At 44.2% G+C, this 26,847-nt stretch overlaps 1 protein-coding gene and 2 long non-coding RNA genes across 7 annotated transcripts in view; 2 read left to right on the top strand and 1 right to left on the bottom strand.

The window, feature by feature from the left end:
• The window catches only part of ADGRF5 (adhesion G protein-coupled receptor F5), a 75,441-nt gene that overhangs the window by 36,471 nt on the left and 12,123 nt on the right, over positions 1–26,847 (bottom strand). For 3 of the 5 annotated variants that reach the window (XM_005223457.4, XM_005223453.4, XM_010818206.3), the window contains exons 2-6: positions 21,284–21,409; positions 13,648–13,702; positions 3,281–3,451; positions 842–1,018; positions 603–712 (exon numbers count right to left, since the gene is read on the bottom strand). In XM_005223457.4, the coding sequence (XP_005223514.1) occupies positions 603–712; positions 842–1,018; positions 3,281–3,451; positions 13,648–13,702; positions 21,284–21,385 (615 nt within the window). In that variant the 5' untranslated portion in view covers positions 21,386–21,409. The remainder of the gene's footprint in view (positions 1–602; positions 713–841; positions 1,019–3,280; positions 3,452–13,647; positions 13,703–21,283; positions 21,410–26,847) is intronic. The other 2 variants (NM_001193243.1, XM_005223455.4) reach the window with 1 other exon arrangement.
• Positions 4,273–10,291, top strand: LOC132343624 (uncharacterized). The gene is made up of 4 exons (XR_009492547.1): positions 4,273–4,872; positions 5,701–5,808; positions 7,736–7,799; positions 10,066–10,291. It is a non-coding gene; the product is annotated as an uncharacterized lncRNA (long non-coding RNA).
• On the top strand, positions 12,119–21,290 carry LOC132343623 (uncharacterized). The gene is made up of 3 exons (XR_009492546.1): positions 12,119–12,895; positions 13,498–13,728; positions 20,647–21,290. It is a non-coding gene; the product is annotated as an uncharacterized lncRNA (long non-coding RNA).

Consider the following 26,847-nt stretch of genomic DNA (forward strand, 5'->3'; position numbering starts at 1 on the left):
AAGTGTGAATGCTTAAGGACCTCTAGTATCAAGTGGTGTGGAATCCTCTATGTCAGACTTAACTGTTCTGCACAAAAGATGTTAGGGGTTTCATCAGTGTGGAGTGTAAAGATGAATAGAAATGCACCATCTGATACTTCTAGACCAAGGTTTTGGACCTTTGAACAGGTTTTAGTGAGTTAATGCCACCAAATTTTATCTGAATCAATTCTATTCTGGGAAGAATTTCCACCTATATGTCAAGATGATGTCAAAGATGGTAGATCAAGATGATGTCAAGGTCAAGATGGTGTCAAAATGCTCAAGATGATGCCAAAAGTCAAGATGAAGCCAAAGAGGTCAAAATGATGTCAAAAGTCAAGATAATGTCATGGGTCAAGATGATATCAGGTCAAAATGACATCAGGTCAAGATGTCAAAACATCTTCTGAACACAGTATGATTCGAGCAGTTCTTAAATCATCATCCCAGAGGTATAGAAATAATTTCAACATAAACTTCATGAATTCTGACAGATTCAAGCAAACAACCCACTGTAAATGCAATAGATTCAGCTCAGCTCAGAGTTTGTTGGTGAAGAAATGCCTGGAACCATAACCCACCGCTGTTTCCAGGTCAGTCTTGTAGGACTTATAGAGGGCAGAGGAAGAGTTCTTGAGGTCTTCTTGAAAGCCCACATTGAGTCTGACCGACATTCTCAGGATAATATCTGCTGAGAACACAGGGCCATATTTTTAGAATCCCATGTTAGCATTGAGTACACACAAGACAGAGAAACATTTTCTTGAGTTGATATCAAATGGGCACTCAACAAACAAACATTCAGTGACCAGTTACTTACCTCCCTGGAGCTGGCAAAAAGGTCCCTTGGGAGGCAGTCCCTTAAGGCAACTGCAGTGATGCCCTGCAGAGGAACCATCATGTCCCTGACAAGTGAGATTGTGGAGGCAACTTTCCTGAGGCCACTCATAGCCTGTCTCACAGGAGCACCAGATTTCATTTCCAGTAGGCCTGCAGACTGTCATCAACCAGAACAGTGAGGAGAAAAAAGGTGTAATTTATAGATTACAAGTTCTTATGCTTGTAGGAAATCCTAACGCCACTCCACATTGCCCTTCTGGGAAGTTCAGTGGATTTGCATGAGGTTCTCGTAATTCCCATACATATCACCTTTTGTGAGGCATGGCCATCTAAAAGAAGGCAATGCTAACTATCCCAGCCACTGCCTACAATGATAAGATGGTAAACAGATTCTCAGACTTTGAGTATATGGCAGCAAACTTCTAAAATGGCCCCAGCCATCCTTGCCTCTGGGTACTAACACCCTGTTATAGATTCCTGCTGGCTCAGTGTTAAAGAATCCACCTGCCAATGCAGGAGACACAGGTTCAACCCCTGGGTTGGGAAGATTCCCTAGAGAAGGAAAAGGTTACCCACTCTAGTATTCTTACCTGAGAAATCCCATGGGCAGAGGAGCCTGGGGGGCTATAGTCCATGGGGTTGCAGAAGAGTTGGACATGACTTAGTGACTAAGCAGCAACAATAACTCATATTATACTAGGATTGTTCTGGATGACCAACAGAATCCAGCAGAAGTGGTGCTATATTACTTCTGAGGTTGGGTTATAGAAGACAATGTGGATTCCCTCTTGGTTACATGTGCTCTCTCTCTCTCTCTCTCTCTCTCTCTCTCTGATCACTTGGTCTGGGGGAAGCCAGCTGCATTGATGAGGACATGTCACAGAGAGGCCTACATGATTAGGAACTGAGGTCTCCAGCCAATAGCTATGGAGGAGCTGAGGATCTACCAGCAACCATGTGTGTGAGCGTGGAAGCAGGTTTTCCAGCCCCAGTTGAGCCTTCAGATGACTGCAACTCAGGCTAATGGCTTGACTACAGCCTCACAAGAGACCCTGAGCCAGAGACATCCAGCTAAACTCTTCCTGGATTTCTGGCCTTCAGAAACTGTGTAACATGATAAATGTTTGTTGCTTTTGTTTGTTTGCTTTGGCTGCACCATGTGGCTTATGGGATCTTAGTTTCCCAACCAGGGATCAAATCCAGGCTCTTGGCAGTGAAAACGCAGAGTCCTAACCACTGGACTGCCAGGGAATCCTGAGTTTGTTGTTTTAAGATGCTAAGTTTCGGAGAAGCAATAGATAACAAATATAGAATATAATTCTAAACTTGTGCCTTTTATAATCAAGCCAGATGTGACCAGCCCAAGCAGAACCTAATCCCACTGAAAACTGACATTGAAAAATGCTCTGAAGACTTTGAAGTTATATCTAAAACTGCACTAACACCATATTCCTGGGAATTCTGCAGGCGGGCATCTAGGCAAAGGCCCACAGGATGACTTTCCAAAGCAAAGTCATCAAAGAACTGTTGCTGAAATAGAAGGGACACCCAGGCCCCCCGGAATCCCTGGACACCGCTGCTGTCCTGTGCGCCAGTAGTAGGAGAGGGTGAAGCAGAAACAGGGAAGTCAAGGCTGCTAGTGAGTGTGGTGGGCACTGGTAATTCGAAGGAAACCAACGAGACCCTTTTGGTCAAAAATCTCTCTCTTACTGACCTGAAATCCCACTGCTAAAGCCTTTTTGGTTGTTTTGTTTTGTTGGTGCTGTTTTCATTTGCTTGTTTTTGAGATAGATGTAGGGGTGGGATTTGAATAACTTTGGACTCCCACGTGAAAAATGAATGTGCCTTAAGGATGGCAAAAGTGACCATCCCCAGACCATCTACCACATTCCAGGTATTGTTTAGTATTTGACACACATTGTCCAGCCTTAAAAATACTCTGTTTTGTGTACTAGGATTTAAAATGCCTTTCAGATAACTGATAAGAACCTACTGAATAGCACAAGGAACTCTATTCAATACTCTTTCGTGATCTATGTGGGAGAAGAATCTAAAAATGAATAGATACATGTGTATATATAACTGATTCACTTTGTTGTATGGTGGGAACTAACACAATATTGCAAATCAACCATACTTCAATAAAAAATTAATTAGAAATACCTTTCTTGAAAGGATCATAACATAAGCTGTTGGAAGAGAGGAAGGGGGAGACATAGAAAAGGGGGGAGGAAATTTGGGATGCTAAGATATGAATATTGGGTCAGTAAGTCTCCTCACCCACCCATCCATTGCCTCCTGTCTGAGGTTCACTCTTCCCAGGCTGCTCCCCTCCACACCCCACATTCCCAAGCAGCCCAGAGTAGTTTCTTCTGATTAGTTCAATCCTCCTCTTTCAAGCAATAGGCCTTTTACTCACCTGTTGACACCTCGATGCTCAAAATGTCAGTAGCTAGGTCAGTGTCATTCCCTTGAATTGGAAAACTGAGGTTGTTCAAATAAGCTTTAATAGGTTCCAGGAAGGAGGCATTTTCAAAACTGATCTCAACATCGACGGTGAACTCTTGAGCTGCAGGGCTGCTTATGGCAACTGGAAAGAAAGCAGACAAAGGCTGTGAGCACATACCATGTGGGGAGGAGAGAGAACACACTGACATTTTAGAACTTAAAGCCAATGAAACTTAGGAGTTTAGGATGAGCATATACACACTACTATGTATAAAGTAGATAACCAACAAGGACTCTACCATATAGCACGGGGAACTCTACTCAATACTCTGTAATAACATATAGGGGGAAAGAGTCTGAAAAAGAATGGATATATGTATATGTATAACTGAATCACTCTGCTGTACACCTGAAATTAACACAACACTGAAGGTCAACTATACACCAACATAAAACATTTTTAAAAAAACAATGATGGAGACACGTGGATGCCTTTAAGAACTCATCACCCTTTAAGAATTTCTAATAAACATTTTTATTTTATGTTTGTTTACTGAGAAAGAGAAGTTTGTTTACTAATCACCACCAAGTCCTCCCTTCATGGGCTTCCTCTCTATGATTTTGCTATTTAGAGGAGAAATGAAATAGATCTAACTGGTATCAGCACTGTGGTCTCCAGGCATTTGAGAGCTTCACAGACCAAGATGAGAACTTGTCCGTCCTCTCCATTCTCATAACCCCTCTTTGATGTCCAAGGCTGTGTGAGAACAGACTCTAATGAGACAAGAATAGAAGCAGGGAGACCCAGCAGGGGAACTTGGCAACTGTCTAGACAATCAAAGCCAGAGTCCTGACTCACCAGAATGAGTCAGTACATTTCTGACATCGCTCAACGGTCATGCACGTGTTTTGAGAGCTCAAGGATGCATGGTTTGAAGACCTCTGGAAAAAGCCACTAGTTAATTCCCTTTGTTCTTAGCCTGTGCACGCACTGTGGACTCTTTGTTCTCACTCTGTATCTCCCTTGTCCAGAACATGATAGACACTCAACAAAAGCAAAATTGGCAAATTGGAAAGTAAAATAAAAGAGACCTTCAGCAATTCATTGTTTTTCCAAATTGTCTCCAAACTGGTTGCCTGGAAGGCATTCTAGATGCGTCTGCTTCCCACACCAGGCAAGCCAGACAATAGATCTACCGGAAGGTGCCTTCGTGGTTTCCACTATTGCATCACATCTGGAACACTGGCTGTAAGCTTCTTAGGGGCAGAAACTGCTTCTTTCACTTCTCATGGCCTTACCCACTCCATCTGGCATGGAGCCCAGCACGTAATAAATTCATGTCCAGTAGATTCTTGTTAAACCTGTGACTTCTGAGTTGAGTCTCAGATTCACCTTTTTGTCATAGACAGAACCTGTGGTTCACTCTTGGCTGAAATACATAACTGGAACAGAAGCCATGGGCTTGGTTGGTAGCTAATGCAGAGCCTTTAGAGAATAGGAGAATCTTTTTATACAGATGCCTTGAGAAGACAAGTTGTGGCTTATTTTATTTTGCTGGTCAAGTAAGGAAAAGATTAATGAATACTTGTAAAATTTTTCCTTTTAAAATATAAGTAAAATCTGCAAAAATGTAAAATCTGGAAGTATGATATATCATATATATGACTATATATATTTAAAATAATATATATGATATATAAAATGATAATATATAAATATACATGATATGTTATATATAAATCTAAAACCTTAACATTAAAATTCTATATCTGTTTTCTAAAAGGGCAAAGAATGTCTCTCATAATATTGTAAGATTTGTTTTAAATATTCCAAGGATTATTTATGTGCAAACCTAAAATGAAATACATTTACTATGGGAAACTCCAACTGATAAATGTTTATTGCAGAAAATGGTAGTATTTGTCCACTTAGAGGTGTAAACTCTGTTTTTCTAGGAGTTTGGTTTTACTTATCAACCTTGTTGAGAATTATTTCTTTTTGGCATTCATCAACTTGCTATAACTAACTCAACCCTTTAAAAATGTCTGTGCACATTTTCTTAAAATTACAAATGCCTCTTAAGCTGTTTCTTCCATATAAACATGTATTTACAAGTAGAACACAGTGACTTTTAAAACCTAGAATGGAATCTCAGTCTGTCATGATACTACGGCATATCTTGAAGTTTCCTGTTTTCTTTCTGATTTGCAAATGATTCTATGATGAAAAGCAAGCTTCCTGGAAGGACTGCTAGTCTTCTCCTGAGCGATCCTAACCTGTATGTTGTCTGCTAGGAACATTTGCAATGGTGGCTGCATGATATTTGCAAGGTCTGTTTGAGAGCACATTCTTTTCCTGAAAGGTAATGCAGCCATGTTTATGCTTTCCAGAGGATTCAGAAGCTCCAGGATCCTCTTTGCTGTGGTCAGTCTACTCCCCTCCCATGAATGAATGTAAACAGGATTTCCTGGACAGTAGCTGCTTTTCTGATAAGTGAGGTCAGTAACAATCCCACATCACCCACTTCATCACCTGCATCTTTGTCTCCCAGGGTCTAATCCCAGCATGATTTCAGTGCCTGCCTAAAGGCAGTTAGTGTAATTCATCCCTGAGCCCACCTTTCTCTACATGCTCAGAGAACAAGCATGTACTTGAAAAGCACATGGTAATTCCTGGACGTCATCATTCCCCACTGAAACCAAGGTAGTTCTTCTGCTGAGACCCTACAAGAAGCTGAGCCAAAAGCCTAAAATACTACTAAGAGGGGACTTTCCTGATGGTCAAGTGGTTTAGAATCTGCCTTGCAATGCAGAGGATGGGGGTTCGATTCCTGGTCTGGGAACTAAGATCCCACATGCCACAGAGTAACCAAGCCTGTGCCACAGTTAGAGAGTCTGTGTGCCACCTAGAAAGATCCTACATGACTCAAGAAGATCCCATGTGCCACAACTAAGACTCGACACAGACAAATAAATAAATATTTAAATACATAAATATGAAAATAAACGAATAATAAAATAGCTCTCTGAAAGTATATTCCAATGAGGACTGTTCCTGTGACTCTAGTGAGTTATAGTCTATGGCATCTGTGTCCGTTTTCTTTTTTGCCTTGCTGAGCAGCATATAGGATCTTAGTTCCCTGAACAGAGATTGAACCCATGCCCCCTGCAGTGGGAGCACGATGTTTTAACCACTGGACTGCCAGGGAAGTCCCTGTGCAAGTAATCACTAAAGCACCAGCCTCTGAAACCCTCTTCTCCTCATCCATGTTTTATGTTCTTGACAACTTCTAAGGGAGTTTCAGAATAACCCTCAGCCTGAGCAGTGATTCTCCAGAGACTAAGAATGGGGAAATTTTAATAGAGAAATGTCTTCTTGAAAATGGTCAGTTCTTCAAACAGGCTCAAGAACTCAGGCATAGTAACTCAGAAAGCTGTGTACAGGCTGGTCCTTGAGAATCATCTATTCCAGTGGTCCCCACCCCTGGCTGATGATCACCACAGGTAGGGAATTCTACACACAAATACTTTGGAGCCTCAACTCAGGTGAGTCAAGGTAGAATCTTTATCAGTTAGGTCCAGAAATCTGTAGCCTGGGCTGAAGAAGATGCCCGTCCTGATTTGGGTCATTTCTCCCCGTATAGAGTATCATGGTGCCATGGGCAAACAGAACACAGAAACACCACTGGGCCTCCAGCCCCTGTAATGCCCCAGGGAGAGTACCTGAATTTAAGGGACAAAGCCCAGATGCTCAGGATCAGCATGACTGCAGAGGGTGGGGTCAGGGGGCATGCTTTGGGGTCGAAAGACCACTCTCTGTCCTCTTTGCCTCCTCCAAACCTAAGGGCTTCCGAGCTTGGGACAGCAAAGCTGGTGGTCCTGCCAAGGCTACAAGGGACCCAGAAGGAACACGACCATGCCTCCACACTAAGTGTACATTTTAGATGCCCTTCTGTGCTCCTCGCCTGCCTCCGGGCCACCTGATTCCAGACAGTTCAGTGTGTTTTGTCTTGAGCTCCTTCATCCTGGTATTGTTTGTCTGAATTCTCATGGACTCACGGATACCCCAGTGGAAGGCAGATCATCAGTGTCACAGATGCAGGCCTCTCATTGGCCCTGGAAAGCACAAACCAGCCAGGATTTCCCCTCTCCTTTCCCATAAATCACTGCCCGCCACACAGCACTTATCTTAAAGAGACATTTCTGGAAAGCTGGCCACAAACTGTGACACACAGTTCTGGGTCTTAATCACAGCTGTTTAAGCCAATGATGCGATTTTCCCCTGACCACTTCACTGGGAATTATGGCTCCTTCAGAAGTCAGAGACTAAGTCAATGCATATATCAATTTCCCACCTGCAATAGAACGAGCCTGCTGACTTTGCCCAGGAAAAATGGGTTCACTCTGGTTTTCTCTTGACCAACAGGGACCACGCCTTTTTATTATGGAAGATTTGGCTCTCTGGTTTCTCCCCCTTAGTCCTGTAGCAGGTAAATATTAAAAGCTACCTGTTCTGCTTGTTTCCTAACATGGTCTAGTAGGTGGCAGTCTGGCAGCATCGTCTGGCTCTACTAAAGCATTGTCAGTGGAGAATCAAAGATCCTGGTTCTCCCTTTAGCCTTTAGAAAGGTTTGTTCACACAGGGGAAAACTGCCAGAACCCCAGGGGCAGTTGCGGATGGGTGGGGTGGGGGGGGGGGGTGGGCAGCACTATGGCTTAAAACATTGGGCTGTGCGGTCTAAAGAAAAGAGTCAATTCTGGTCGCTTGTTATACACCCGAATAATCAAAGTCAGCACCATATACAGTGGTATAGTGCCCCTTACTCAATAAAGCTGCTCTGAGAATCACAGCTACATAACCTTCCTCTAAATATGCTAGCGAGATCTCAGTTTCCTCCTGCAATATATGCACAAGAAGAAGCCCCAGACCACCATCAGTCTCCTGGAATTCCCTCTGCCTGGAGCTCCCTCCTCCCTCCCTTCTTCCGTCCCATAGTTGCTCCTTCTTCCAGGCCTCAACCTGGTCACTCTTTGAGCCCACGGGTGCTCACTGACCCGAGGACTCACAGAATCAAGGCATTGTGAAGTTGTTTGAGTATTTTAAGGATCATTTTGGATAACCACTCTTCAGATGCCCTCTATAAACATTCCTGTCAAGTACTTATTAGATTGGCTTGAATACTTCGCATGACATCAAACTTGCCTTGGTGTAAGTGGTCCAGCCCATCATTAGTCAGTTCTGTTAGTAACTTACATCTAGTTCAGACCTATTTCTCTGTAGCTGCTACTACTTCCTTGGCAGTAGCTTTGCCTTTTGCAGACTCCCATTGTGTGATGACTCTGCTTTCCATATTACAAACTTTATACCCTATCCTCATAACCAGATTAAAAGTTGACAGCAGGCAGGCAGTGAGTTTTATGTTCTTGGTGCCCAAAAGGCATTCGATAAATACATACTAAATACATGTTGGAGAGAATTTTTTGCTAAAAAAACAAAACAAGCCATGGCATGGAATCTCACAAGCAAGAGCCAGAAACACAAGTTGAAAACTATGACTTGTAACTATGAACTTGGACTTGGAGCCAGGGCTGAGATAAATGTCCTCTTACCTGGGAGGCTACTGAACTCTGTGAGCCAAGTTTTGGTTGTTTATAAACAGAGCACTATTTTCTCTGCTCAATTGTTGCTAAGGAGCTGAGGTATGAAGACCCCTAACAAACAGCCTGGCATATAGTAGCCACTTTGAAACAGCGTGTAGAAATAATAATACTGATCATAATGAGGATTATCATTTATGCACATGTCTGCTGGCAGGTCAACAAAACCTCTGATTCTATTCTAACCAGGTCTCCCTTTTGAGCTAGGGAAGCAAACAAACAGGCAGAGCACACCAGCGCTGCTTTCTCCTTACTCTGCCACCACCACTGCCGGCTCAGAGCCTGAAACGCCACAAGTTATCATACGGAAGAGAGTGCCAGGAGAACCTGCAAATCTCTTCCCCAGCCTGGAGAAGGCACTGCATTTCCTGAACCCAGATCAAAAAGAGCCAGCCACACCTGGACTGCAGATCTGCAGAAAGTTCAGGATTTCCAGGCTGGCAGCTGGCAACCCAACCTGGTAGGAACCTCGCTCTCCCTGAACAGGCACGAAGACAGAAGCGCCTCCAGCTCGGGGTCAGGACATCCTGGGGCTCCCTTTCTCCCAGTGTCTTCTCCCACCAGCCGTTTCTTCTGAAGCCAAAGAAGAACCAATGTGGACTCTTCAGTCTAGGACCCGAGACACGTTCCCAGTTAACCTCAAAAATCTGGCTTGGGGAACTTGACAGCTGATGTGGAGGATACATTTGTATTATTTCCAACCAACAAGAAACTTTTTTTTAGCAAATACTTTTAAGTCAGGCCATCCAGGCACTTTAGTTATTTGTTTGTTTTTGGCTGCATGTGGGATCTTAGTTCCCAACCCGGGATGGAACCCACGCTGCCACAGTGGAAGCATGAAGCCCTAACCACGAGGCCCCCAGGGAAGTCCCAAGAAACTTCTGCTTTCAATCCGCATAAAGACTAAGTTTCCAGCTGACTGGCATGTTTCCAAAATAAGATTTTCATTCCAGCTCCGGCTTCTGCTTATTGCCTCCACCTTCCCAGTTACCCAGGTCTGTGTATTCCCTGTTACCCCTATGTCAAGCCTGTCCCCAGGTCCTTTGGACTCATTTCTCAAAATGTCTTTCACAAGTGTTCCCTTTGTCCCTTTCCTAGGTCATTCCAGAGACCTGGCCCATGATGGTCAGCACTGCTGAGCATCCTCACTGGTCTCCCAGCGCTGACTTCACCTAATTCCTTCAGCCATAACCATCTGGCAAATTTTCACTTCCGATGGCTTCCACCAGTTCTCTCTCTGCGAGCCTCTCAGCTGGTATGGAATCCACGTCCTGGTTGAACTGAGGCAGAATTCTGAATACTCTGACCAGTGCTTTTTTTCCTCTGCTCCCCAAGAGCCACTCTGCTCTAACAGGAAGTATTCTGCTATTCTTGTCTCTGGCCTCTGGGTTTTTGTTCAGGCTTCTTTTCCTTAACAGAGTTTTGAAAGAATTTTCCTAAAATGATAATATCATGGCATTCATCCTTCTGCTTTCAGGAGTTATATGAAATCTTCTCTGCACCAAGTATAGTTTGGGCTCTTTCAGACACAACATTTTTATTAAAAGTCAGTTACATTTGTTTTAATTAAAGAAACATTAAAACAAACAAAACAAGTACTCTCTAGATAATGTTATTAATATTGAACAATATGTACTAAATATTATTTAATTCTCTCAACTCCTGTATAGTAATAATATATCTGGAGATTTGTATGTGGGTTTCCAAGGTGGCGCAGTTGGTAAAGAATCTGCCTGACAATGCAAGAGACACAAGAGATGCAATTTCATTCCTGGGTCGGGAAGATCCCCTGGAGTAGGAAAAGTAACCTGCTCCAGTATTCCTGCCTGGGAAATTCCATGGACAGAGGAGCCTGGTGGGCTACAGTCCATGGGATTGCAAAGAGTTGGACACAATTGGATGACAAAGCATGCATACGCACATATTTGTATGTATGTATCTATATGTGGGTTTGGGTATGTGTGATAGATTTTTGACACATAATAGGTGATGGAGGAAGAAGTCTATAGCTCAGAAGAAATATGAGTATTGATCCTCTCTTGAAAGGTGATTTCTATCTCAAAACTTAAAGCTCTAAATATTTGTTCCAGTGCCTCAAAAGAAAATTCCTTTTAAGAATTCTTTCTCTTGAAACCTCTGTTTGCCTCTGTTGGTATTAAGCCTCCAGAACACAGACATTCCTGTGTGGCCTTTGTTGGATTTAACATTCCTGTTGCTTTCCTAGTTTTCCGGGGGTGCGATGCTCTTAACTGCAGCTTACATCCTGAGTATCCGTGACCTAGTGCCTGGGACTTTCCATGATCCGTTCTTGCTTCAGTGATTTGTAAAAGTACCAAAGCCAAACCATCTGTTGTAGGTGATGAGCTGAGTCATTAACACTTCCAAAATGACTCCAGAGGCCCAGGAGCACACAGGACCACATATTTAAAGAAACAGAAAACATGTTCTCCTGGTGATTTATCATTGCCATGATCGTTTTTAATGAAAGTGTGTCTGGAAAAACTGGGGAATGTCAAATTCCTAGATGTGGAAGTGGTTTCCTCCCTGACGGCTGATCTCTCAGGCTGTCACCAAGGGTCACAAATAGTTGGGAAGTGCAGGAAGATGTTACTTTTCCAGCTGTGGGGTCACCAACCATCCCTGAGGAAGCTGGCAGGGACTGGAGCTGGGACTTAACACAAGTGGTTTGATTTCAGGAAGAGAAGTCTTTCAAAATATTTGACTGGGGACCTCATTGGCCCTGTTGCTGTCACGGGGATGGGAGGGTTCAAGGGGCTGTCGGGGATGGAGTAGAGATGATGGTACTTGTTTTAAAGCACAGGAAGTGCAGTCTGCGCTGTAGACCAGTGGTCCCCACCCTTTTGGGCACCAGGGATTGGTTTCTTGGAAGACAAGTTTTCCATGGACTGGGGTGGGGGGGGTGGGGGTTGGTTTTGGAATGATTTATTGTGCACTTGACTTCCCTGATGGCTCAGATGGTAAAGAATCTGTGTGCAAAGCAGGAAACCTGGGTTCGCTCTGGGTTGGGAAGATCCTCTGGAGAAGGGAATGGCAGCCCACTCCAATCTTCATGCCTGGAGAATCCCATGGACAGAGGAGCCTGGGTGTTTACAGTCCATGGGGTCGCAAAGAGTTGGACACGACTGAACAACTAACACTTTCACTTTTTTCTTGATTTCTATTATTGTTACATCAGCTCCACCTCAGATCATCAGGCATTAGATCCTGGAGGCTGGAGACCCCTGCTGTGGATCACTTCAGGGAACGCAAGGAGGAGGGTGAGTGAGAATCCCATAGGGGTATAAAACCAGGCTAAAACAGAAAAGAAAGGGAAGGAAGGGAAGGGAAGGAGAGAAGAACAACAGTATAAACTTTCAGTGAGCATTTTGATAGTTTATTAACAATGTGATCGAATTCTCATTTCAGGCACTGGGTAACAGTCGGATCTGGTTATGGCCTGTGAAGGGTCCACCAGATACCTCTATCCTGCCCTCTGGGCAAGCTTGCTCTCCCTGTCAGCCTAATGTCTCTTTCCTACCGCAAGACTGAAAAGAACAAGTCATGATTTAACCCTAGTGCTACAAGTTAAGAAGTTTCTAGATGGTTGGTCTAGCCGCAAAGCCAGCAGACTCTTAGCGAAAAGGGACACAGCCTCTGAATTCACACAAGTGGCTATGACAGAGACACGCCCTCTCTTTATTTGTTCACTGGTCTGTTGAGACATTGGGCTACTGGCCAGGCTACAGAGAGGAAGAGGGTTCAAGGGGGCTCATGTCCCCTGCGAGTGGCAAACAGGAAGCTAAAGAATTGCAGTGCTTTGGGATAGATGTTGGGCCATGAGGATGTGTCACGGATAATGGGAACCCAGGAAAACAGCCCCTCCCTGTCTGGGGAAATTGATGGAAGAGCTTCTAAGACACGAATCCATGTGAATTGATTCCCCAGACAAGCAAAGGGGGTATGGTGGGTGGGATGCTGACTCTGTGACTCTCGCAGATACAGAGATATGTGAGAGGATGATCGGATTTATGCAGGGAAATAACAGCATCCAGTTGATGCTATAGCAAGATTGTTGTGATGGAAGGAGGATCTGGTCCTTGGAAAATGTAGCCTCCAGACAGACCCACCTGCCCCAGGTCTCACATGGGAGAGGGGACACTGAGGCTCATCATGCAGGTGTTCACAGCTCTCACCTGCCCCCGACCCTCCAAAAGGCAGAGCCCTGTTTTTCCCAGACCTCTTCTTTGGAATTTAGTGAGGAAATTGGAATGGGAAACAGAGGACTTGGGTCTAGTGGTTAAATTGATCCCTGAGACTAAGTGAGGAGTGAAAGGAGCCAAGATTAAAAGAAAAAGGAAAAAGAAAAGAGGCAATGCTGCTGGGTTGAGAGGAGAGAAGTGGCTTTTTGGTGGTGGTACAGGGCTGCTGGGGGAAGGGCCATGGGGTAATCTTCGGGATCTGAGGAGTGGTGACGGGACAGGACACTTGGATGGAGGGTATTGATAAGATCCCTTTAATATCATTTGACAGAGAATGGAGCGCCTTCGCAGTTACTTCTAGAAATTGAACCCTGAGGCGCTTGGAGACCGAATCATGTAGATACCAGCGTTTCAAAAAGTTACAACACATGCTGTTTGATGGGACTTACTAGAAAAGACAGTCAAGGAAATGTTTACATACCAGCTCGTTTTTGTCTTACTGGATCCTCCTCCATTAGTTCATGTTCATGGAGAAGCTGAAAGAACATTTTAAAAATAGTCAGTGAGTGTTATCAATGTCTTTTCATGATGGTTTTCTGCTCACAGGCCCGGGAATGTTCAAGCTGAGCGTAGGGCTGCTGGCTCTGGGTCAATACCTCATGCCCTGTGAATGGCGGGCCACCAGCAATGGGAGGGTAGGGAAGACGCGATGGATTGGCCTCTGGGATATGACCTTGGCATTGACTTTTTATAGACCAGTCACTAGATCCAGAAGCGGAAGAAATCAGCCTATCTGAGTCTCAGAGTTCCTGCAGCTTGAGGCCTGTCAAGAAGTATAAATTATGCTGTTCTCCACTGCACTGGGGCTTGAATCCTGAGTCATTCGGGCGGCATTTCAGACGAGTCTCACGACCTCTCCTCTGCACTCACTCAGCCTGTCCCCACCCCAGTATTTCTGTGGCCTTGGGACTATTTAGGTTATGCATGTTTAGAAATTGTTTTCTCCTTCTCTAGCCCTTTTACTCCTAGATGGTCTTATGGTTGCTTTCTGGGGCAAGGCCTTTGAGACCCAGCTCTAGAGCCAGACTGCTAGGGTACAGAGCTGTGCCCCTTACTCGCCTGCGACTTTGAGGAAGTTACTTAGTCTCTTTGAGCCTCAGTTTTCTTTTCTGTAAAATGGAATAATAGTGCCGACCTCATAAAATTGTTACGAGAATCAAGCCAACTGCAATGTGGAATATACTAAGCTCTTAAAAGCATTAGTTATATCATATAGTATGATAGTTAAGATTTAAGTACTCTGCAGACATTGATTCAAATCCTAGCTCTTCCATAAAATGGCTGTGTGACCGTGAGCAAGTTACTTAACCTTTCTGTGCCTCAGCACTCACCTGTAGTATACAGATACAAATAGCTTGCCTCCTGAGGTTGTTGTGAGGAGCAAATGATTAATCAATATAGAACACTAGAATAGCTTTAGTGACATAGTAAGTGCTATTCTGGGGCACGGCATCACACTGTTCTGGGGGCACCATTCACACAGAACACCCCTGCCCCCCCGACTGCATAAACCACTTGCTTCATCTCCATAAAGCTCATCTACTGTCAACACGTGGCTTCTTTAAGAACTGACATTGATTGGCTTTGCTGCTGGGCTCACTGCCAGCTCCGAAGCTTATAACCTCACCTTGACCTGATATATCAATAACCTCAGATATGCAGATGACACCACCCTTATGGCAGAAAGTGAAGAGGAACTCAAAAGCCTCTTGATGAAAGTGAAAGTGGAGAGTGAAAAAGTTGGCTTAAAGCTCAACATTCAGAAAACGAAGATCATGGCATCCGGTCCCACCACTTCATGGGAAATAGATGGGGAAACAGTGGAAACAGTGTCAGACTTTATTTTTCTGGGCTCCAAAATCACTACAGATGGTGACTGCAGCCATGAAATTAAAAGACACTTACTCCTTGGAAGAAAAGTTATGACTAACCTAGATAGCATATTCAAAAGCAGAGACTTTACTTTGCCAACAAAGATTCGTCTAGTCAAGGCTATGGTTTTTCCTGTGGTCATGTATGGATGTGAGAATTGGACTGTGAAGAAGGCTGAGCGCCGAAGAATCGATGCTTTTGATGTGGTGTTGGAGAAGACTCTTGAGAGTCCCTTGGACTGCAAGGAGATCCAACCAATCCATTCTGAAGGAGATCAGCCCTGGGGTTTCTTTGGAAGGAATGATACTAAAGCTGAAACTCCAGTACTTTGGCCACCTCATGTGAAGAGTTGACTCATTGGAAAAGATTCTGATGCTGGGAGGGATTGGGGGCAGGAGGAGAAGGGGATGACAGAGGATGAGATGGCTGGAGGGCATCACTGACTCGATGGACGTGAGTCTGAGTGAACTCCGGGAGTTGGTAAGGGACAGGGAGGCCTGGCGTGCTGTGATTCATGGGGTCGCAAAGAGTCGGACACGACTGAGCGACTGATCTGATCTGATCTGACCTGATATGGGGCTCCTAGCTCATCCCTGCCTCCAAGTGAGTTTTCCTACAATGAGTTTCCCATCCCAAACTTCTTTTAAGTCTCAGTAGAGGAGCCAGATAACCACCCCCCTCCAGGGTGTGTAGTTTACCTTGAACTCCCTCCCCTCACCCCCGCCGCCCCTTACCAGAGAGCACCACCTGAGACAGAGCTTGTTTTGCCCTCCATGGTCTCTGCCATTTTTTTCTAGTTATCTCCCATCTTAACGATATCAAGAAGAATGGTTCCGAAAACGTCTTCAACACCCGGTGCCAGGCACTGTTAAGTGCTTGGTGTGTGCTTGTTTATTTTATCCTCATGACAATCTAAGGTGTAGATACTGTTATCATCTGCATTTCACAGATGAGAAAACACAGGCGCGGAGAGGTCAAATAACTTGCCTAAGGTCACATGGCCTTGAAATGGCAGAATCGGTACTCAAACCCAGCTAACCTTCCTCCTAAGTCTGCACTTATCCACACAGGCACAGCAGCATCTTGCCAAGCGATATCCTGGAAAAGCACGGGGAAACTGGGTTCCTCTCGGTGACCCCGTCTCTCTTAACCAGTACTTTGTCTCTTCTCTATTGCCTCTTCCACCCCTGCCTTCTTTTCAGCGACTAGTATTAATGTCCACAGGAAATGTGAAGGGACCTGAGAGTCCGCAAATGTTCTTGAAGAAGTGAACAGAGGAATGATGACTGATGTTTGGAATGTGCAAGCTCAGGTGCTGCCTCCTTTGCCGTGAGGTTATCTCAGCTCTACTGAGATGTGAACGGACCAAGAAATAACAAAGTTGATGTATAGGGCTGGTTCCTGCCCAACTTGCCCGGGAGTCTGCTCTGGCGCTGAGCCTGGGCGGAAAGAAAGGTTCTTTGGCTGTCTTCCTGCCTCCATCCTCCCTGGGATTCGGGGGAGGTAGGGGGAGCCACCAGGAAGCTTTCTCTGTTCACTGTTTGTGGGCTTGCTGCAGGGGGACTCAGCCCAGGAGAAGGTGACTACCAGAGGTCACCTTTGGGAAGCAGGCCAAGGTTTCATTTCCTCCATTTTCCAGGGGTCGCTAGAGAATTAATGACTTGCCACTGGCAACTGTGGGTTAAAATCAAGGTACATTTCAGTCCTCTCTTGTAGAGCACTTCTAATCTTCATTAGCGTGAGAGTCCTCTCCCTTCCCTCCCCCAATCAGATTTAGCAGGTCTCAAATAGGGTAAAGAAAACTGCTTTTTTAACCGGCGCATCCCTGGACAGGAGGCCAGTTTTTTAGAACCTCTGCTCTTTAACTACTTCTTGAATCTTCATGGTGATTATCTGAAACTTTCATGGAACACCTCTATTAAGTACTGCTTCCACATAGCTATCGCCTACTGGCTCCGCTGTTCAGTGAGGAATAACTTTTTATTTCTCACAACTTTTTATGAGAATAACTGACTTTTGATTTTAAACCCTGTAATCATTGAGTTGCTTGCTTTTTGGAAGGAAAGCTATGACAAACCTAGACAGTGTATTAAAAAGCAAAAATATCACTTTGCTGACAAAGGTCCGTACAGTCAAAGCTATGATCTTTCCAGTAGTCATGTATAGATGTGGGAGTTGAACAATAAAGAAGGCTGAGTGCCAAAAAATTGATGCTTTTGAATTGTGGTACTGGAGAAGATTCTTGAGAGTCCCTTGGACAACAATGAGATCAAACCAGTCAATCCTAAAGGAAATCAATCCTGAATATTCATTGGAAGGACTGATGCTGAAGCTGAAACTCCAATACTTTGGCCGCCTGTTGGCCAAAGAGCCAACTCACTGGAAAAGACCCTGAGGCTGGGAAAGTTTGAAGGCAAAAGGAGAAGAGGGCAGCAGAGGATGAGATGGTTGGATAGCATCATCGATTCAATGGACAAACTCCAGGAGACAGTGGGGGACAGGGAGGCCTGACGTGCTGCAGTCCATGGGGTTGCAAAAAGTCAGACACGACTTAGTGACTGAACAACAATCATTGGGAAAAGAGGGAGGGAAAACATCTAAAAGCACTGAAGCCTCTGAGCTGTTGTTCACTGGTGATGCGGGTGGGGGCAAAGACCCTCAGCCACCCAGATTTGACTAAGCACCGAGAGTTAGACTGCCAGGTCATGGGGCCTGGATTTCAAGAAGGCAGGTGTTGGAGTCACACCAAGAACTGATCCCTCTGCCTTTTCTTCTCTCTAACTGGAAAAGTCATTCATTCATTCCAAGCCTTGGTTTCTCACATTTTGAAAAACAAGGAATGTGAAAAACGTGATGCATCTCTGGCAGTGCTGACAGCCCATGTGCCCATCTGGCCTGGGCTCACTGGGGTACAGTCTTGCCTGCCTGAGTCTCATGTCACCCCAGTTCGGGGAACTATGAGGCTGCACACAGATCCTGCCAGCGTCTCTTAATGCTGAGTACTATTTCAGACAAAAACCACAGCCTCTGCCTGTCCATGGAAAGGTACTCAGATGGGTATGGGAGGACAATGACCAGCTCTGCCCAGAAAGGATTTCCTGTTTGCCAAGCTTCAGTCAGAAGATACAAGGTCACCGATTCCAGGAAATGCCCCACTTGTTGAACTTTACAAGTAATGGGAGGGTGGGGGAGTGGCCTGAAGAGGGAGCAGACAGTCAGGAATGAGAGATGGCATTTTTAGAAGTGCAAAAAAAAAAAAACCAAAAAACCAGGGAGCCAGATGACAAATAAATAGTCACAGATCTCACCCAGTTTTGCATCTTTGCCTCAATTGTCTCAGCAAGGATCCCGTTAAAATATCTTCTCCCTGGGCATGTGAACCCAGGTTTATTTGTACCAGAATAGTAAAAATAACCACCAAATCTTATGCATTTGCTGTGTGCCAATCATGATGCTAAGCCATGTATATCTGAGAACATGTAATCCTGAAGAAGCTGAAGAATGAGACACTATTTATTTCTCATATTATGTGAGAAAACAGGTTCAGGGAGATGAAAAAAGGAGATGAAATTTCCGAAGTTAGTGAGCGTCAGAGCCGGGCTTTGGACTCAGGGTTGATCCCAGCTTTGAGAATCTGCAGACTTGCTGCTCCCAGTGTGACCACTGGGACGGGAACAAGAGTAACTAGTCAGAAGGCAACACCCAGAGCCCCACCCTCAGACTTCCTGAGCTGAAATTTGCACTTTAAGAAGGTTCCCAGCTGGATTCATGCACACATTGAAGTTTGAGAAGCTACATCATCAATCACACTTCAAAAAGCTTTCACACTGTATTTGCTCCCCCATATTCAGAGCAGCATTGTTCACAGCAGCCAGGAGGTGAGAGGAACCCAAATGTGCATTGATAGATAAACAGATTAACAAAACGTAGGATATACATACAATGGATCCTCATTCAGACTTAAGAAAGGAAGGAAATTCTGATGCATACTATTAATACAACAGATACGTTTTTAGCACTTTACCCTAAGTGAATAAGCCAGTCACAAAAAGACAAATACTGTATGATTCCACTTGTATGACGTACTCAAGAGTCATCAAAATCATGGAGTTGGAAAGTAGAACAGTGAGTTCTAGGAGCTGGGGTCATGTCGGGGGGCTGAGGGGGGTTTGTTTAATAGATACAGAGTTTCAGTTTTGCAAGATGGTTTTGCAGATGGATTGTGTGACAGTGTGAATGTATTTAACACTACTGAAATGTACACTTAAAAATGGTGACAATCCGTGTGTACTGTTACAATAGTAGAAGTGGGAGCTGAGTGGCAGCCTAGGGCCGTATAAGCTGATAAGGCAGTTTCAAGGGCATGTCTCCAATGGAGTTCTTCAGCCTCCGAACTGGATGAAAATATTATATCTTGAAGGCATATCTAAAGGAGGAAAGTGGGGCCCTTTAGGATGGTGGTGGGAATATCCAGGAAGATATCCTGGTCCACCAGGCTGACGGAGGAGCTTTGTTATGGATGCTTGCGAAGGTAGAGCTGGCACAGTGGAAGGGCATCGCTGTAGCCAGGAATGCTGGGAATCTCCAGAACAGAGACAAGGCTGACCCCATTGATCAGGTCAGTCTCTGGCTTTCTCCCCATATGCATGGGGTAAGTAGACTTCTGTACTGACCATGCACATCCTCGGGAAAAGTAATGTTTCCATCTTCTATTTATAAGAGCAAGCTGCTGCATAGAATCACAAGGGTTGTATCCGGCATATTGCAATTTGGAAGAAGAGACACAAAGTATACTTCCCAAATTATGAGAGAAATAAATAAAAAGACAAGACCTAGGTCAAACAAAGAAACATACAGAAACGAAAAAGAGGAAAGAAATGCATAAACCCATAAAAAATCCTGAAAGTAAGAGCAAGAATTTTAAATGACATCAAATGTGAATAAATTATACTCCCCAATCACAGTCAGATTAAAAGAAAGACAGAAAGTGAAGTCGCTCAGTTGTGTCCGACTCTTTGCGACCCCAAGGACTGTAGCCTACCAGGTTCCTCCGTCCATGGGATTTTCCAAGCAAGAGTACTGGAGTGGGGTGCCATTGCCTTCTCCACAGGTTAAAAGAAAAGAATCTCAAACGTGCATTGTTTATAAAAGAACCAGTAAAGCAAAGGAATATACTAAAAGCTACACAAAAAATAGAGAATAAAGATCACGCAAACACAAACGCAAAAACAGAACCGACAACTGGAATGAATAGAGGACAGAGAATTAAAATTGAAAATCTCCAACCAGGAAGAGAGGAGACGTTTTCTGATGCTAAAATCTATCAATGGAAAACTCTAACAGTCGTGACAGATCGAATGAAGTAGCACTGAAATATCTTTTTGAAAAGCCAGTAGAAAAAAATACAAGAAGAGAAATGATAATAGCGAACACTGATAAGGCCTTTTTACATGTGTCAGGCACTAGTCTAAAGCATTTTGTAAATATTAACTAATTTAATTCTCGTAGCAAGCAGTAAATCAATACTATTATTTTCATTATTTTACAGACGAAAAAGCTGACACAGAGAGAATCACATCTGTCCCATGAGATTTCATAACCAGTAATATGCCCCGCTTTGGTGCATGGAGTAGCCTAAGGAAAGAAGATCCCAGTGATTCCCACAAGGAACAAGGGGGTGAGCTAAACTCCCATTAACTTCCCAAGGACCAAACAACCAGGCTAATGTGTTTTACAAAAGCTTGGGTGATCACCCATGGCCCTTTCAAGTATATGGATCTGTGATTATAACACGACACAAATTAACACCTCTTGAAATGTGTTTTAGTCTGATGCTCCTGGTTAAAAAAAAAAAATTCCTTTGAGGACACATGTCCTGCTCAGCCCTCAAAATCTGCTTTATCGATGGGCTGTCAGTTTCATAGGGTGGAGCTCCAAGCCTAGAAGTGGTAAATTCATTAAGGAGGGAAGCCCTTGACATCACCACTGATTCCAGAGTATGACGTGTTGTACCCAGGGTGTTATTATCGGATGAATACCATTTATGGCCCACCACTCCCTCCCCCCATTTGCAACATGTTCTCAAAGGCCCTGAACATTTGAGTAAAGCAGTTTCTGCCCATGACTTTCCCAGGAAATCAGAAAAAAATGTGACAGGGAAATATAGCAGACATGGATTTACTCACCGAATGATAAACAATAGACTCTAAATTCAAACTCAGTGTAGCTTGGGAAGAATAAATGGCAATAATCACAAAGCACAAAGTGGTTCTCTTTGGGGACTTCATGTCTTCAAGTTTGAGTTGCCTTGCCTGAAATGGAAATAAGATGGTTTAGAGATAGAGTTGTTTATTTATCAAACTTAGAAAAGGACTAGGAAATGCTGACTCCAAGGTCACACTGCAAATGGGCATTTTCAGGGGAGGGGAGAAAGGAAAGAGGTTAAAGACATCAACTGTGGAAAACTGTCCACTCCAGACCCTGATGAAAGGATAATGTCAGGAGAGATGGTGGCTGGGGAAGACCGGGGATGGTACCTGCAAATGGATTAAAGATAGCAGATCTTTAGGTAGCTTTCCTAGAGACAGAGAGAAGGAGAGAGAAGAGGAAAGAGAAAAGAGAAAGAGGAAAGACTACTCAGTACGAAATACTTTTAACATTATGGTTCAGTACATATGAACAAAAGGATTCAGAGAACAGTTTTTTCCTTTGGCTACATGCAACACACTCTGACGTTTTCAATGCTGTTCTATTCTCTTACCCTATGTCTTCTTTTAAGCCTGGCAGCAATCTATTAAACTGACTTTTCTGTGTGCGTTTCATCGCTAAGTCCTGTCTGACTCTTCTGCAACTCCATGGACTAAAGCCCGCCACGCTTATCTGTCCATGGGATTTCCTAGGCAAGAATACTGGAATGGGTTGCCATTCCCTTCTCCAGGGGATATTCTTGACCCAGGGATTGAACTCGCATCTCCTGTATTGCCCGTGGATTCTTTACTACTGAGTCACCAGGGAGGCCCCTAAATAGACTTTAAGACCCATGTTAATGGGCTATGCCCTATTAGTATGAAAAATCCTGGAACTGGTCACAAAAATACAAGATATATTTTACAGATTTTTAGACTATATAACATAGAATATTAATAGAGACTATATCATATATTGATTCTTGATTGCTATCTCTTTACAACGCTGGTGATGATAACAAGGTTTTTTTGAGGACCAGATTAATCACGGTTGCATTTGAAAAGTAGAGAATCACATGGAATAATCCCAGATCCTATGCGTCTAGGGACCAGGACAAACTACTTTTCTTTTCTTAGTGACTTTCTAAAATTCATATTTTTGTGAAAAGAATACTTGACAAAGGGGTAGGAGATAGGAACCAAACTAATTGCACCAGGGGCTTCCCTGATGGTTCAGTGGTAAAGAATCCTCCTGCCAACTGCAGGAGACATGGGTTTGATCCCTGGTCCAGGAAGATCGCATGTGGCATGGAGCAACTAAGCCTGTGGGCCACAGCTGTTGAGCCGGTGCTCTGGAGCCTGGGAGCCACAACTACGGAGCCCATGTGCCGCAACTACCAAAGCCCGTGCTTCGCAGCAAGGGAAGCCACACAATGAGAAGCCTGAAAGCTGCAACTAAAGAGTAGCCCCACTCACCACAGCTAGAGAAAAGCCCGTACAGCATGAAGACCCAACAGAGCCATAAATAAATAAACAAAATTATAGAAAAAAAACCCTAATCTAATTGTATCCTTGAATAAGTCATTTATCTTCTCTGAATCCAGTTTGTCCATCTATGAAATAGGGATACTTAGACCTCCTCTAACTCTCTCACAGACTTTTCTGAGGCTCAAATGTAATTAAAAGTCATGCAGAGCTTCAGTGATGCCAGCTGCAGTGGAACCACCATGACAGTTAGCGGAATCCAGAGGGCAGCCATCAGGAAGGGCAGGCATTGGCCCAGGCATTGCCATGAGCATCAGAGGACTTGGACAGGATGGCACACGGAGAGACAGCCAAGACTTACACGCCAGCAAGGATCATGTTTCAATCACCAGTTGTTGGCTGCCTCCTTTTCCTCTTCCCCAAGGGGAAAGAAGGAAGCATAAGGCCCTGGAAAACTGACCCAATTTGCAGATCTGGCAATGAAATACATTTTTTTAATTCTGCAACTCAATGGCTTTTGGAAAATGCTTCGCAATTTAGGTTACAGGAATAGAAATTTAAGGCCAGATGCATCTACCATAGAGAAAGCAGCAACTCATTCCTTGTTGAAAAGCAGTAGGCTTTGGTGGGTATGAAGCAGGCTGATTTAGCCTGGGGGTAACAACTGTCTGGGGGACGAATCAAGTATTTCAGAGGCAATTTAATCTTTTTAGGCATCCACTTTCTGCCTGTACTAACTGGTTCCATTTTGAAGCAGTTAATCAAGGACAGAAAATTTAGTAGCTGAATAGTTAATGAGTCTCCCTTAATACTTGAGAGCCAGTAAGGGACTGAGGTATTAAAGGGATTGGAGTTGACTGCACATCTTTTCATCACTTTGTAATATTGGCCTTTGACAGCTAGCAAGGATTACCTTGATCATGATAATGACCAAATGGTCACACCTCCCCCCCCTCAAATGGTCATGTCTGGTCCCTTTGTATAATAGCCACTGGCCAATGCTTTCTGCCGTCCCCAACTTCCCCCACCATCCTTGGACTTAGTTCTTGATTAAATTGACATCTTTTTCTCTGTTGACCTATTTTGTAGCCACAGAATCACAATTCAACAGAAATACAATTATAGAAAGGACCACACTGTGGGGAAGGGGGTGTTCTCCGGATGCAGAAAAAAGATAACAGCTGCGTAGAATCAGTTCAGTTCAGTTCAGTTTAGTTGCTCAGTTGTGTCCGACTCTTTGCGACCCCATGAATCACAGCACGCCAGGCCTCCCTGTCCGTCACCAACTCCCAGAGTTCACTCAGACTCATGTCCATCAAGTCGGTGATGCCATCCAGCCCTCTCATCCTCTGTCGTCCCCTTCTCCTCCTGCCCCCAATCCCTCCCAGCATCAGAGTCTTTTCCAATGAATCAACTCTTCCCATGAGGTGGCCAAAGTATTGGAGTTTCAGCTTTAGCATCAGTCCTTCCAAAGAACACCCAGGACTGATCTCCTTCAGAATGGACTGGTTGGATCTCCTTGCAGTCCAAGGGACTCTCAAGAGTCTTCTCCAACACCACAGTTCAAAAGCATCAATTCTTCGGCACTCAGCTTTCTTCACAGTCCAACTCTCACATCCATACGTGACCGCTGGAAAAACCATAGCCTTGACTAGATGGACCTTTGTTGGCAAAGTAATGTCTCTGCTTTTGAATATGCTATCTAGGTTGGTCATAACTTTCCTTCCAAGGAGTAAGCGTCCTTTAATTTCATGGCTGCAATCACCATCTGCAGTGATTTTGGAGCCCCCCAAAATAAGTCATCAGTTACATAATAAGGGTAAAGGGAAGGTCTTCCACTTAAAGAAAGAAGGCCATTGTTTTGAGAGAGAGGTAATATTAAAAATATTTGACAGCAAATATGGCATGAGCCTGACCCATATGAACAAGGATACCAGCTGAAGCTCAGTCCCACTTTCAGGGTTCCTGCTATGTTTGGGAGGAGTTCTGAAAGTGAACTTTTCTCACCTACATCAATAATGTCTCAGTAACCCTCCAGCTGTTTTTATCAGTGAGGAAGCTAGTGGAGGCTGTTTAACTTGGCTAATGGGGAAAAATTCCCAGTCCATCCAACGAAAAGCCCAGAGTAGAATTCCACCGTCAAGGTGATATATCTTGAGTAGGGCTCCCCCTTTTTTTGTAAATCCCCAAGACGTTCCTATTTATTCCAAATTCCTAGAATAAATGTGCTCAGTCATGTCAGGCTCTTTGCGACACCATGGATTGAAGCCCACCAGGCTCCTCTGTCCACAGGATTTTCCAGGCAAGAGTACTGGAGTGGGTTGGCATTTCCTTCTCCAGCATAAATGGCAGACAACAACTAAAAGACTCAGCGATGAGCAGAGACAGAAAAAGAGAATTATCTTATGTCATTCCCAATTTCTTTATCCTTTGAAATTATAAATTCTGGGCACAGTCTACTAAAACTCACCAACCTATATGAGCCTGCTGTGTCTTAGAAAAAGCTGAGAGATATGACCTCATGCTCAGCAGTAACCTTGTGATGGATGAGCAACTTCCTGGTTCCTCAGACTCTATTTTCCTGTCTGTGAAGTTAGAAGATGTGGGAGGGAAACCAAGCACCCTGACATCATATGCCGGGAAGAAGTGGCGTGATTCTCAGCATTACTGCTCTTGGAGGACAAAGGTCTAGATTACTTGAAGCAGTCTTAAACCACATTCTCTCTCAGAGGGATTATGCACCAGGAACATTCATTGTGAAACTGACCTGAAACACATCAGGGAACTGCTCTCCTAAATCTTCTAAACAACCAGGGCTTCAAATAAACTGGTCTCTATCCCTTCATCAGCCCTGAGCAGCCCAATTTTGATTGAAGGGGTGGGAGGAGGTCAAGGAGGTTGTACACCTTGCAAGTTAAGAAGACTGTTCATGAAATGGCCAGATCTATGGGGTCTGATCAAGTTGTGATTCCAAGCTTGGTATATAGAGGGTAATAGTGAAGCTTGTTCTGGAAATGATTTCCTAAGCTCTACACAGCTCTGCCCTCCTGTGCTCTCAGGTGTCCTCAGCCCCTCTTCCCTGGGGACCCCAGCCTTAACACTCTTCTTGGTTCCTCCTGGGGAGAAAGAAGGCAGGAGGTAAAGGAAAGCCCACATTTGATTACCATCTGCCCAGGTGCCTCCTCCTCCTTCCTCCAGTTCAGGTCTCTGCTCCTGGCTTGGGTCCAAGCACAACTCCTCCCCTTAACATCACCCTGGGTAGCACCACCCTAGAAGGAAGTTCCCTGGAGTACTTGAGCATCATCTGCTTAAACGGTTCTTATCCTTGCCTGCGCATCAGAATAAGCTCCTGGGGAACTTCTTTGTTTCCTCTCTTCATTTGTTTGTTGTTTTAACATCATGTCAGACCAACTGAATTAGCATTTCTGGTGGGGGCAGGAGTGAGGGGGTGTGTCTGTATCCGCCCCAGCTGTTTATGATGCCGAGGGAGGTTTGAGGTATGCAGGTCCAAGCTTTCAGCTTCCCATTGCCCTAGCCACACTCCTGGCACTTTCCATCACAACCCTATAGTCCTCTCTCCACTAAAGAAATTACGTAGAAACAGAATCTTAGGGGGAATGCATTTAGGAGGCAATCAATCAATGGTGGATGAATGAATGGATTCATGGGAGTATAGACTCAGAGGTGATTTACCCAATAGTTGATGCAATTCAGCAGCCAAGGCTGTTATTTGAGGTTGTGTCATATATTTCACGTAGTATCAAATGTGGTGCACAGTTACAACACAACACAGAACGTTCCATAGGCCTAAAATCCTGCTAAGTTATGCTTAACTTGCATGCACGAAATGAACTCAGTTATGGTCCTTGGCTCGAAAAAGCTCTCAATCATATCAGGAAGGCATGAAACAGAGACTGAAAGAAAAATATGAGTTTAAAAGATGCTATTTACTAAATGTCTACTAGGAACCAAACACTGCCTTAAATGTAATTATAAGTATGTTCATTCACTTAATTTGCCTCACAATAAGACTAGGAGGTAGGTGTTTCCTCCTAATTCATGCATGAGAAAATTAAGGC

Source organism: Bos taurus, chromosome 23, assembly GCF_002263795.3.
Source record: "Bos taurus isolate L1 Dominette 01449 registration number 42190680 breed Hereford chromosome 23, ARS-UCD2.0, whole genome shotgun sequence".
Classification (NCBI taxonomy): Eukaryota; Metazoa; Chordata; class Mammalia; order Artiodactyla; family Bovidae; genus Bos; species Bos taurus.